The sequence below is a fragment of the Macaca thibetana genome, chromosome 14 (genome assembly GCF_024542745.1).
Source record: "Macaca thibetana thibetana isolate TM-01 chromosome 14, ASM2454274v1, whole genome shotgun sequence".
Lineage (NCBI taxonomy): Eukaryota > Metazoa > Chordata > Mammalia > Primates > Cercopithecidae > Macaca > Macaca thibetana.
The window spans coordinates 3,193,863-3,206,070 of record NC_065591.1 but is presented as its reverse complement, the minus strand read 5'-3'; the positions used below and the strand labels follow the sequence as shown (position 1 = coordinate 3,206,070).

The 12,208-nt window shown below is 47.7% G+C and overlaps 1 protein-coding gene across 1 annotated transcript; it reads right to left on the bottom strand.

Moving 5' to 3' along the window:
* Positions 1-4,026: 4,026 nt before the first annotated feature.
* LOC126936400 (antigen LPMC-61-like) lies at positions 4,027-9,002 on the bottom strand. The gene is given in 6 exon segments (XM_050759209.1): positions 4,027-4,086; positions 4,925-4,966; positions 4,968-5,118; positions 5,224-5,423; positions 5,425-5,867; positions 8,858-9,002. Coding segments are annotated over 6 exon segments (1,041 nt in total).
* Between the last annotated feature and the right edge of the window lie 3,206 nt (positions 9,003-12,208).

Here is a 12,208-nt window from a genome sequence, read left to right as displayed (position 1 = left end):
CTCTCTCTCAAAAAAAAAAAAAGTCAGCGTCAGATCGCAGCGTCTCATGTACTATCCCAGATCCACAACATTCTGGATGTGATCAAACTACAGGAAGACCACATCAGTGGCTGCCAGGGCTTGGGGTGGAGGGAAGGATGTAAGTGAGGTGTTTCTTTAGGGCAATGGAACAGTCAGTGTCTGCACTGTGATGGTGGTTCTTTGAATCCTCATGTGATAAAATTTCATAGAACTAGACATTAAGAGATCTACATAAAAACAGGAGAAATCCATGTAAGTTCTGTGACTGAGTTGACAGCCTCATGCCAAGGCCTGTTTCTTATTTTTTACAGTGCATGACAGTTGTAGTGCAGGGTGGAGAGTGGGTGTTTACTGGGGCCGAGTCAGCCTGGGAAGATGAGGAGTTTTTGGAGAAGGATGGTGGTGACAGTTGAACAACCATAGGTAGGGAACTGAAGTCACTGATCTGTACATACAATTAGAAGTGGTAAAAATGGTAACTTTTATGTTGTGAATATTTATATCAGTCTGTTCTCATGCTGCTATAAGGGCATACCCAAGACTGGGTAATTTATAAAGGAAAGAGTTAACTCACAGTTCAACATGGCTGGGGAGACCTCAGGAAACTTACCATCATGGTGGATGAGGAAGCAAACATGTCCTTCTTCACATGGCGGCAGCAAGGAGAAGTGCAGAGTGAAGGAGGAAGAAAACCTATTATATAACCATCAGACCTCATGAGAACTCACTATCAGGAGACCAGTATGAAGGTAACCATGCCCATGACTCAATTACCCCCACCAGGTCCCTCCCATGACATGTGGGGATTATGCCAACTACAGTTCAAGATGAGATTTGGGTGGGGACACGGCCAAACCATATCAATATTTTGTCAGAATTAAAAGAGATTATCATGGGGGCACTGGGTGAATGCTACACAGAAGCTCTGTCCTGCATCTTCCTGTGAGTCTCAATTTCAAAATTTAAGTTTTTTTTTTTTTCAAGTGTCTCTGGGTTTCAATGATGAGTTATCACCCTACTCCTGCTCCCCACTTCCTGCATGGGAGATCAGACCCACCCACCTCTGCCAAGCTCCCACCACCCATTGCTGTCTCATGCTCAGCCTCATCCACACATAGCAGCTCCCTCAAGACCCCAGCTCCAGCTCCAGCCCATGGCCCTTCTTCCTTTCTCCAGGGCACACCTGCCCTCTCTGTGCCAGCCCCCAGGGCTAAGCTTTCCCCACAGCACAGCCCCATCTGGCCATGCTCTATGAGTGCACAGAACTGGATGCGGCAGGGGCTTCAGTGTCCTCCTACCTCCCTCACAACTCCCAAAACTGTGCCACACTAAAGGGTCTGCTGGCTCTGTCTGTACAAGGAGCAGACTCCGGAAGAGTCGAGGGCACCCAGACTTTACCCCACCCACCACAGAGAGAGAAAGAAAGCTGGGGTCCTGGCAGATTACACTTATCTTGGAGGAGGGCTCCTCTGAGCTCAGGGCAGTGGCCCCTACTCCCTGCCAGCCTGGGACAGATACAAGTACATTCCACAAGCCCTCGGCATTTGGAGAAAACAGCAGGAAGCTGAAGCCCCAAACCCAGTGTCCTCGGGGGGTCAAAACCCTTGGCCTGAAATCTGTTTTCTCATTGCCTATCCACAGCAGGCATTCATTCTACACTGCCAGACCTGGGTGGATCATTCGGGTACAAACAGATATTCTGTTTTTGTTTTGTTTTGTTTTGTTTTTGTCGTGACATTTGATAACAGAAAAATCCAAATTCTCCCAAAATATATTTAAAGAGGTTTATTCAGAGCCAATATGAGGGGCTGGGCTAGGTTACACAATCTCTAGAGGTCCTGAGAAAAGGTGCTTGAGATGGTCAGGTTATGACAGATATTGCAGCTGAAATCATAAACCTATATAAGGAAGGTAAACATTGGTTCAGCCCAAAAAGGGAGCTTATAAATCATAGATGGGTTTTAGGCATTCTTTAGTTGACAGTTGGCTGAGAGTGTTAAGCTGTTATCGAAAGGCTTGAATTCAGTAGAAAGGAATGCCTAGACTGAGAGGCCAGGCTTATGGAGACCGTGGTTCTTATTAAATAGATGAATCCTCTTAGGCAGCACTCACAGAGTAGATGGCCAACGTCCCTTCTCAGACCTCAGAGGTGTCAGGCTCTCAGCTAACCTCCCCTAGATCCAGGAAAGGTCTAGAAGGGAGAAGTCCTGGATCTGTTAATGGAGATTCTCTACAGATGCAAATTTTTGCCACAAAAGACAGCTTTGTAAGGCCATTTCAAACTATGTCACAGAAACGTATTTTGGAATACAATGTTTTGATTTCCCCTCCAGAGTCTGCTACCTGTCATGTGATGTTACACCAGAGTCAGGTTGAAAAGTGAGTCACATTATATAGGGTTAATAAAAACCCATCTGATGAGATGTTATGGTTTGTAGGGTACAACTCCACAGGCCAGATAGGAATTTGGGCAAGAGAAGAAAGGTCACAGTTTAGTCCTCATATTCCTACCATAGCTCATTTCTCAGAGGTCAAGAGAGCCTTGGAAAAGAAGCTCAGAGGAATTAGAGGGCAAGGTCAGGGGTCCCTGGAGGACCACACTGAGGAGTCTGAGTTCAGAGGAGAGAGGTACATCAAGAGACAGAGTTCACGGACAGATGAGAAGCCCTCGCCATAGACGACAGCCGTGTTGGGGAGCTAGCAACTTGGAGGCACTCCCCTTCACACTTCTAACCTGTGGTCAGTCCTGCAAGCAAGGAGTTGATGCATGCCCTGTGCACATGAAGAATCTGAGCGTCAAAGGGCCTGTGCAAGACATACGGTTTTAAAGTGTTGGTGTAGTCGCCCAGTGAGTTTTCCTTGCCTTCTACCCAGACAGAGTTGATTGATCAAGATGGGGGAATTGCAATGGAGAAAAGTTTCAATTTATGCAGAGCTGGTTGAACAGGAGCCCAGAGTTTTATCACTCAAAACAATCTCCCCCAAAATTGAGACTGTGTTTTTTTGTTTGTTTGTTTGTTTGTTTGTTTTAATAACTTGACTGGGGGCCAGGGATGGGAGGTACTGATTGGCTGGGTTAGAGATGGAATAATAAGGGGTCAAACTGGTTTATTCACGCCGTCTTCTGTTCCTGGGTGGAATTGCAGAACTGGTTGAGCCGGATTTCTGGTCTAGATAACACCAGTTTATGCATCAGAATGCAGGGCCTGAAAAATAAGTAGAGCCCCAATCTTAGGTTTTACAACAGTGATGTTATCCCTACGAGCAATTGGGGAGGTCAGGAATTTTGTGAACTCTGTCTGCACCACTACTAAGCCATAATTTCTCATCCTGTGGCTAATTTATTTGTCTTACAAAGGCAGTCTGGTCCTGATATGGTTTGGCTCTGTGTTCCCACCCAAATCTTACATTGAATTGTAATTCCCAGTGTTGGGGAGGGACCTGGTGGGAAGTTATTGGATCATGGGGGCGGATTTCTCCCTTGCGGTTCTCATGATCGTGAGTGTGTTCACACAAGATCTGATGGTCTGAAAGTGTGAGGAACTTCCCCTTTGCTCTCTCTCTCCTGCTCTGTCATGATAAACATGTGCATTGCTTCCCCTTCACCTTCCACCTTGATTGTAAGTTTCCTGAGGCCTCCCCAGCAATGCTTGTTGTACAGCCTGAGTCTATTAAACTCTTTTCTTTATAAATTACCCAGTCTAACGTAGTTCTTTATAACAGTGTGAGGACAGACTAATATAGGTCCCCAGGCAAGAAGAGGGTTTATTTCAGGAAGGGGCTGTCATCATCTTTGTTTCAAAATTAAACTATAAATTAAGTTCCTCCCAAAGTCAGTTTGGCCCACACCCAGGAAGAAAAGGGCAGCTTGGAGGTTAGAAGCAAGATGGAGTTGGTTAGGTCAGATCCCTTTCACTATCATAATTTTCTCAGTTGTAATTTTCGCAAAGGTGGTTTCACTGGGATACTGGTCAGACTCAGTGGAGTCAGTTCCAAGACTCAGGCTCATTCTCCAATGTCAAGGAGGTTCTGTGCAGCCACATCAAGGATAGGAAAGGCCCTCGTCTGCAAAAAGAAGAGCAGAGCCCTTCATCATGGGCTAAACACAGTCTCGGTTCCCAGGCACCAGGGGAACTGACAGACATGGGGACCACAGGGGTTCTTCAACAGCAAAAACGATCAAGTTCCCAAGGTTTGGAGGGTCAAATCCTAAAAGAAGGTGTTTACCTCTGCAATGGCAAAACAGCAGGTGTCCTGGCTCTTTCTGAGCTTGTGAGTGTCCTGAGATTATTTAACATTAAACATAATATTTTTGCACTCTAAGAAATACACAAAATATTTTTACATAAACGTGAGGTATAGACAGTTGTCATCTACATGTCAGAGAAGGCCCCAGTGCCCTGGAGACCCGAGCTCTTTAGCAAGTAGGAGGTTGTGAATGGTGGCATCACTGCAAGACTGAGGCAAGTGTTATGAAGCAATTTGGAGCAATTTCTTTTGCAGGCAACTCCGACCTAAAAAGGCAAAGAGCAGGAGGAGGGTGAAGAGAGAGAAACCCACCTGCACAGAGCCCCCCACACCCACTGAAGCTGCAAATTCAGAGAGCAGTGAGGCTGAAGCCCAACACCATCACCCACTCATCCACACCAGTATCTGAATTTCTCAGACTCTGGCTCAGAAACATGGGTCAGTCCATTGAAGCCCCCAAAGAAAGACATGAAGATTTGAACAGGGAAGGAATATGTGAAGCACACTCATCGCAAGGCGTCCCCAGAATGGAGCAGAGTTTGGCCTTGAAGGTTTGGAGAGGAAAACAATGTAGAAGTAGGAAGTGAGTCACATGGGCAAAGCAACATATGAGTTATTTTAAAGGAAACACAATTTCCCTGGGGAAAGAAAGAACACAAATAGACACAAGGAAGTGACCATGTGTGTAGCAGGACCCTCAGGCAGGTATATAAATGGCCCAGGCTCAGGGGGCTCCACACCTGCACCTCCCTCTCACCTGCTCCTCTACCTGCTCCACTCTCAATCCACCAGAACCATGGGCTGTTGTGGTTGCTCTGGAGGCTGTGGCTCCGGCTGTGGGGGCTGTGGTTCCAGCTGTGGGGGCTGTGGCTCTGGTTGTGGGAGCTGTGGCTCCGGCTGTGGGGGCTGTGGCTCCAGCTGTGGGGGCTGTGGCTCTGGTTGTGGGGGCTGTGGCTCCGGCTGTGGGGGCTGTGGCTCCAGCTGTGGGGGCTGTGGCTCTGGCTGTGGGGGCTGTGGTTCCGGCTGCTGTGTGCCCGTCTGCTGCTGCAAGCCCATATGCTGCTGTGTGCCAGCCTGTTCCTGCTCCAGCTGTGGCTCCTGTGGGGGCTCCAAGGGGGGTTTTGGCTCTTGTGGGGGCTCCAAAGGGGGCTGTGGTTCCTGTGGGGGCTCCAAAGGGGGCTGTGGTTCCTGTGGGGGCTCCAAAGGGGGCTGTGGTTCCTGTGGAGGCTCCAAGGGAGGCTGTGGCTCCTGTAGGAGCTCCAAGGGAGGCTGTGGCTCTTGTGGCTGCTCCCAATGCAGTTGCTGCAAGCCCTGCTGTTGCTCTTCGGGCTGTGGGTCATCCTGCTGCCAGTCCAGCTGCTGCAAGCCCTGCTGCTCCCAGTCCAGCTGCTGCAAGCCCTGCTGCTCCTCAGGCTGTGGGTCATCCTGCTGCCAGTCCAGCTGCTGCAAGCCCTGCTGCTCCCAGTCCAGCTGCTGTAAGCCCTGCTGCTGCTCCTCAGGCTGTGGGTCGTCCTGCTGCCAGTCCAGCTGCTGCAAGCCCTGCTGCTCCCAGTCCAGCTGCTGTGTCCCCGTGTGCTGCCAGTGCAAGATCTGAGGCTCTAGTGGGAAACCTCAGGTAGCTCCTGAAGATCTGTGCTTTCCAACAAGGGACTACCCCTGAAGCACATCCCCTTCCGGATCTGAAAAATGACTCCCTTGGCTCAGGGCCTTTTTCCAGCCCTTGAGGAAATGGAATGAACCACTCCCTGCCCATTCCCTGTAAGGATACCCCAAGACCCAGGCACTTTTGCTCCTCCTTCCTACATGCCCCCATATGTCTGAGCCAGACAGCACTGGGGGCGGCCCTCATGCCAAACAAGAGCCTGGAATTCCCCTTCTTGATAATTCCATGGGAGACAGCCAACCCTTCTTTCCTGTGCCTGCCAGGAGCTCCGTGGCATTTGCAGATGGATGTCCTGCAACCCAAGTGATCACATGTATCTATGGAAATCCAAAATGGATCTGGGTGCAGCACTAAATAAATTCTACAACCCTCAGCCTTGGTCTCACTGACTTTTCTTCCAGCCTCTCTCTTATTGGCAAACTGGCCACATGTGCTTCCCCTCCCTCCCTGATGGCTTATTTCTCACACTGCTGTAACTGTGTGCCAGGCCCAGCTCCCATTCCAGAAACAGTTGTTGAACTGATTGATGAATGAGTCACTAGCAGTGTGTATGAATGAATGAAGAACGAGTGAATGAATGAGTGAGTGAGTGGGGATCTCTCATTAGTACACAGGGAGCCCCAGCTCCGTCTCCGTGGGATTCAGTCTATCTTGGTTGGAATTGTGGACTCCTGCTTCTTCCCCGTGGGAGGATATGTTTGGGAGAGAAGGAGATCTTTGCCCTCAGTGCCTAGGAAGGGGTATAATGGGTGGTCTCTGTGTCCAACCAGTTCCCAGTTTGTGAGTCAAGCCAGGAGAGGGGGAAGCGAGACTAGAATCAGCTGTGTCCCTGAGATGCTCTGTAGGACAACACTGGAAACTGTGCTGCTTCAGGGATCCAAGACGGTGTGGCTGAACACAGGCTGAGGTGCACCCTCCATCTCTGGGCTCGAAGTGAGGAGGGAATCCAAGTGTCCACAGGCTTCCCAGCTTTGGTTTGGCACAGGGAGGAACAGAAGGGACTTCTTTCAGTCTGATAAAGGGCATCTACCCACAGTGAACACCGTGATTAACTGTGGAAACCTGGATGTTTTCCCCTAAGATCAGGAACAAGAAAAGAATGTCCACACCCACCACTTCTATGCAACATTTCACTGAAGCTATAGCCAGAGTAATATGACAGGAAAAGAAAATAAAAGCCATCCAGGTAAGAAAAAAGGAAGCAAAACTATCTCTATTCATAGAAAACCTCATTTTGTATACAGAAGATGCTGAGGGACACACACACACAACTATTAGGGCCAATAGCTGAGCTCAGCAGAGTGCAGGACACAAAGACTACACACAATAGTCAGCTGTGTTTCTATACAACAGCAAAAAGCAATGCAAAAAGGATGTAAGGAAACAGTAAAATTCCTAGCAACAAATGCAACCAAAAAAGTACAAGACTTGGACACTTAACACTACAAAACACCATTGGAAGAAGTTAAAGAGGACCAAAGTAATGGGGGAAAAATCCCGTGTTCATGTATTGGAAGACCTAATATTGTGAAGATTGAAACTCTCCGAAAAACCATTGTTCTACCAATTTAATGCAATTCCGATCAACATCTCAGATTTATTTTTTCACAAATTGACAAGTGGATCCTAAAATTCGTGTGGACATTCAAGGGACCCTGAATAGCTAAAACAATCTTAAAAAATAAAAGCAAAGTTTGAGGACTCATGTTTTCCAATTTCTAAATGGGCTGCAAAGCTACAGTAATCAGGACAGCATGGTTCTTGCATAAGGATAGAAAGATGGATCAATGGAGTAGGTTTGAGGCCCTTGAAATAAAGACTCACAATTGTGGTCAATGGATTTTCACGGGTACCATACAATTCCATGGGAAAGAAGGAATTTTTTCAACAAACAATGCTGCTGAGACAACTGGATGTCCACATGTGAAAGGATTTGAATCTTGACCTCATACTATATTCCAAACAACAACAAAAAAATAGATAAATGACCTAATTGTAAAGGCCAAAACTAGAGGATTACTAGAAGCAAAACAGGTTAAAGTTTCATGACCTTGGAGTATGAAATGGTTCTTAGATAATGACACCAAAACCACAAGGAAAAACTAGATTAACTAACTATATCAAAACGAATAGTTTTTGTGCTTCTAACAGCACTATGAAGAAAATGAAGAGACACCAACAGAGTGGAAGAAACTACTTTGAAATCATATATTTGATAAGAACTTGCATCTATACATATAGAGTTCTTGCTGTTCAAACACACAATCCAATTAAAGACTCAGCAGAGGATTTAAATAGGCATTTTCCAAAGAAGATATACAAATGGTTAATAAGCACGTGAAAAGGAGCTCAACGTTGTTAGACACCAGGGAAAATCAGGGAAATGCAAATCAAAACCACAATAAGATAGCAGTTCACATCCTCTGGGATGGCTATTATCAAAAAAACAATAAGAAGCACTGATGAGAATGTGGAGAAATGGGAGCCCTTGTGCAATGGATGAAAATGAAAAATTATGCCACTATTTTGAAAAATAGTTCCTCAAATGTTCCATGTAGAGATACCATATGACTCAGCAGTTCCACTCTTAGGTAACTACTGAAGGGAACTGAAAACATATATCACATAAAAACTTGTATGATGATATTCATAGCAGCCTTATTCTTATTTGCCAACAAGTGGAACCATTTAAATGTCCATGAACTGATGAGTGGGTAAACAAAATGTGGTATATTCGTACATGGATATATTCATGTTCTGGATGTTATCCCCATATCATCTTTAAATTTTAGTGTTTTAATGTTAAAAATGATAGACAATTATAGAAGACAACAAATTACCCATAACCCCAGTCTCTCGAGTGCTAACATTTTGGTTGCTCCCATGTAATTTGTGTATTCAGGCATCTCGTGACCTCTCTATTACCCAAGGCCATCATGGTGTTCTGCTTGCCAAGGCACGAGCTCTTCACTGGCCCCATAACAATGACCCGAACCTCCGTTGTAGGCAGAGGGTTGCATTTCCCACCTGAGTCTACGTGGGACTCCCCAGGGCCTTGTGTGTTCCCCATGCCTTGGTGGAGCGCCCCCTGCTTCTCCCCCAGGGTGTGTCTGCAGCCCCTTTCTTGCCTCCTGCCATTCCCATGGGTTGTGCCAAGAGAAGCTTTAGGGCAGCCAAGCTCTTCCTTCTTGGCATCAGCTAGAGGTTCCTACAACTGCTAATGGTTGGGGGCATGGTGGGGAGAATTCATTATTTCTTCTAGCACTGCTCTCTTAAACATTTGTGTTATCAATAGTTTAGAAAGGTTGTTTTTAATTTCATAGCCCACTATTAATAACTATGGTAATTTTTAGGATTATCAAATTTGGGGAGATGTCATCAGATTGCTTTCCTATATGAGCTATAATATTTGGAAGACATTTGTGAAAACCAGCTCTGCCTCTGTACGTTTCAAACCTTGTTTCTCCTCCGCTGCCCACAGGCAGCCACTGGAGGATGCCTGGTATCATGACACAATCTACAATCTCTGGTCATTCATCTTTGTGTCACCATACTGGGGCAAATTGTCACAGTAGGAGTATTCCTGGAAGTCATTCATCCTCTAAAGGATAAGAAATTATTGGAATATAGCAGGAAAGGACTCTGAATTCATAAAGGTATCCCACTGAACCAGCCCCAAAATGACTAACGCCCCAGCAATAACACTTTACACAAAGCCTGCGTTGGGCTAAAACCCTAACCCTAGTGAGTGCCCTTGAATAGATACACTTCGCTTGACTTTCTCTCATTTCTTATCCTTCCCCGTTTCAATTTCCCACACTCTGGACAATGAGATGGGCAGCATCCTGTGCCTGTGCTGGCGTGTAGGCTGTCTCCTCTCGGACAAGCTCACCTGTTTCTGCTTATGCTGTTCTGGGAGCCACCTCTCTTGTGGGCCTGGGGATGTTGGTGGGGCCTTGAGTGGCTGCTGCTTCAGATGAAGTCACTGAAAGGGGTCTTTCTAACGGAGATGGGACCACCTTAGCTGAGGGTGGGTGGGTGTGAGGGGGTGACTAGGGCGAGCCAGGACAGGCTGCTTAGAGTTCAGGGAAATTTGGGGATTCCAAATTTTTGGCTCACCTGTGTCCACCCAGATGATCTCATCCCAAGAGTTTCAGCAAATGCCTGCTCCTCGCCAGTCGTGTCCCTACTTTATAATTAGCACCTGATTGCAAGGCTGTGCGTTTTAATTGCCATTACAGCTTTGCAGCCTCCATAGTCAGGTGTGGGTGTGATCCCCAGCCAGGGCTGCTCATAATAAAAGATGCCGACACCCCAGGGTGCTCTGATTGTAGTTATGGGGTTTTTTTAAAATTTTTTCATTCTACCAGTTTTTATTTCTTGCACAATAACATCGTGACAGCCATAAACAAAATAATTTTGAAAGTAAGGGAAACTTGCCCATAATCCCTTTACTCTAAAGCACCAAGTTCTTATATTCCAGTCCTCATGAAAATTCATTTGTTTGTTTGTCTGTTTTTTTACAGAATTGCGGAAAAAAATATTTGACAAGGAAATATACACCAAACCCAGCTCTTTTGTTTAAAAGCCAATTGCAAAAACACAGAACAAATCAAATGACCTGGTTTAACAGTGGCTAAGAACAATAGAAAAAGACCTTGTTTATTTGAGTTAAATTCGAGCTCAGGATGAGGCTAGGGTGTGGTGTTGCTGCCAAAACCCGCTCTGTGGTCTGAGGGTGGATTCGTAGCCACACAGTGTCCAACTGAGGGGTGCATGATCCCCTCCTCATCAGCCCATGCTGGTTCCTTTAATGGACTTTTTTTTAGAGCCGTTTTAGGTTCACAGCAAAATTGAGAGGAGTAGGCCACGACATTCCCTGTGCTCTACAATGACAGCGTTTCCTCAGAGCCCAAGGCAGTGGGCCGCTCTCTGGGGGTCCCCAGGGGCTCAGGGTGTGGCTGGCCTGTCCCCAACTCAGGAGAGACCAGGAGTTGTCCAGTGGTTCCTTCATTGGAAGTCCCTGTGGATGCCTCCCACGGGCCTGGATGTTGAGGGCCCATGATTTCCACAGAACATTGGGGAGCCGGGATGTAGGGCCCCTGTTTCCTCTATGTGTGCCCTGGACACCCCAGGCCCATGGGACAGGCCTGGCCCTGCAACCCCACCAGGGCCCTGACACCAGGCTTGGCCTGGCCTTGTGATGAGCAAGAGAAGAGGCAGGTCCAGAGACACCTCCTGCACGGGATCGCCTGCATCCAACCCCATGACAGGCCGTGGCCAGTATCGTGTGGAAGGGGCCAGGATGGCACCTGGCAGGCTGCCCTGCAGCCCCAGATGGCTCCTGGCCTCAGGAAATTAATATCCACAGGAAAACTGGTCACTTGGAGCTGCCAGAAGGAAGGGTGAGTGTCACGTTCCCGCAGCCATGGCCAGCCAGCAGCATGCCCGGTAGCCTCTGTCTCAACCTATGGGACAGGGACCCCAGACAGGGCACAAGTCCCAGTCCCAGAGGGTCCTGGCCTGGTGCTAACCCAAGCCCTGTAAAGGGAGGGGCACCAGGGGCGCTGTGGGCACCCAGCAGCAGCCAGGATGATCATGCAAGGGACCGAGTCTTCTATGGCAGTGGCCAGACCCAGAACTTGGCCAAAAGCAGGGCAAGCCCCCCGGGACAGAGTGGGTGCTGTGCCTGTGCATGCCCAGCAAGGCCGAGCCAGTGACGCTACCAGGTTCCATGAGGCGAGGGTGGGGCAGGAGCAGGCTGACCAGCTGCCAACCTTGCCCACTCCAGGAGGCAGGGATGGCTGAGTTCCTGCACCCTTGTGGCCACCACAAGACCACCGATGGGGCAGAGGCCTGAGGCCAAGCAGTCAGTGCTGGGGCCCTGCTTCTAGGGTCTACAAACTGCTCCAGTCCAGAGGGCCAAAGATAACTGGGCACGTGAGGGCCCAGGAGGTCAGGTGCCTACTTCTGCCATCCTTGGCAGGTGCATTTCGTGGTCAGAAAAAGTCAAGAAAGGTGACGCCTCTCAGGTGTTATTATGAAGAACTCTCCCAAGACACATCTTTTTTTACATTTGTTTTTATTGTATATATTCATGGTGGACAAACATGGTGTTGTAATAAACACGTACACAACTGAAATGATGGCTACCGTCAAAAAATTAGTATCTCCAACACCTTCCATGGTTCCCTTTTGTGTGTGTGTGTATGAGTGTGTGTGCATAAGTGTGTTGGATAAGTGTGTGTATGAGTGTGTATGCATGTGTATGAGTGT